Source organism: Dendrobium catenatum, unplaced genomic scaffold (assembly GCF_001605985.2).
Source record: "Dendrobium catenatum unplaced genomic scaffold, ASM160598v2 original_scaffold_260259, whole genome shotgun sequence".
In the NCBI taxonomy this organism is placed as follows: Eukaryota; Viridiplantae; Streptophyta; class Magnoliopsida; order Asparagales; family Orchidaceae; genus Dendrobium; species Dendrobium catenatum.
The window spans coordinates 1-1388 of NW_021578658.1; the positions used below are offsets into that span (position 1 = coordinate 1).

At 38.9% G+C, this 1388-nt stretch overlaps 1 protein-coding gene across 1 annotated transcript; it reads right to left on the bottom strand.

Annotated features, from left to right (window-relative positions):
• Positions 1 to 594: 594 nt before the first annotated feature.
• On the bottom strand, positions 595 to 1332 carry LOC110100212 (tetratricopeptide repeat protein 1-like; the record flags this gene model as incomplete). The annotated part of the gene is made up of 1 exon (XM_020827629.1): positions 595 to 1332. A coding segment is annotated over one exon (738 nt), but the record flags the coding sequence as incomplete, so codon positions are not given.
• Between the last annotated feature and the right edge of the window lie 56 nt (positions 1333 to 1388).

The window sequence follows — 1388 nt, forward strand, 5'->3', positions numbered from 1 at the left end:
TTGCTTATTTTATGGTTAATGATGAAGACTTTTTCCATTGAGAATCTCTCTCTTTAAGTTTTCCTCTATGCTAAGGAAGATTTACCTGCTAACTATGGATGTTTTAGCATACAATATTGTATCATACACTTTAAAATAATTCAATCTCTCTTTGCTTTGAAGTGTATGATTAAGGCTTCCTTTGGTACGACTTTTTCATTGCCTTTTAAAATAGAATTTTAGTATAAAAATTTTAATTTTTTAACAAAAACTCCACTTTAAAAAAGCAATAAAAAAGCCGTCTCAAATGAAACCTAAAATTCAGATGAAATATGAAGGACGACTTACCACTTGAGCTTGTTTCCGGGCTTGAGTGTGCATGCCATCTACTATGATCTACATAGTTCAATGATGCAAAACAAGCAAAACAGTTTATAAGCCAAATTCAATAGATATCTAAAAATTTGAACATTTAAATAAGATGAATACAAATAGCCAATCAGTTCAGCACACATGAAATGAGAAAACATCTCATGCTAAGCATGAATGACTTCAGAGTACAAGTTGATTATCATTCAGAACTTCTCATCATCCTCCCATTCATTTACATTGTCCTCAGAATTCACTTTCCCTTTGGTCGTCTCCTAAATCGCTTTCACTCGCCGTCTCCCAATCTGAATCAGCCTCGTCGTCTTGTGCATCGCCATTATAATGCTCAGAATATACAGCACCATGTTTCATGGCGGCTTCTCGAAATAGCCATGTAAATCTCATTTGCTTCTTCAATAACTTGGTGGCATAATCTGGAACTCTATTCTGTCTCAGCGATAGCTCAGTATCTTTGGACTGGGAGCACTCGTTGATGAAGAGAATGGCATCCAACAAGCTCTCTTTGCCTAGACCAAGCATATCATGTGCTTGAGCTCTTCTCCACAAGCTTTTGGCGTGGCCATTAAATGGTTTGTGGAGGCATAAAGCTCGTGTAGTATCACTAATGGCTGCCATGGGCTGCTGTAGGAGAAGATGGCATTGTGCGCGGTTGCTATAGAGTACAACTCTCTCCTTTTTGGATCTCATTGGGCACAAGGCCAACGCTTCTGAGTACTTAGAGGCAGCTTCAGCAATCTTTCCTGAAGAAAATAGAGAATTCCCTTCCAGCTTGACAACAAGTGCAGCTGCCTGTTTTATGTGAAGGTCCTCCTTGGACATGTTCTTCTCCCATTTTAATCTCTGCCTGGAGATCACAAGCTCTTGGATTTGTTCTTTTACATGGTTGCTTATGGAATGACAGGTCTGCAAACTTTCTTGAAGGAGTTCAACAATGGAGTCGCCAAGCCTTAGGTGATCACCAAGCTTGGAAATTTCAGCAAGATCTATAAGAGCTGGTGCTGCTATATCTATCACCTATT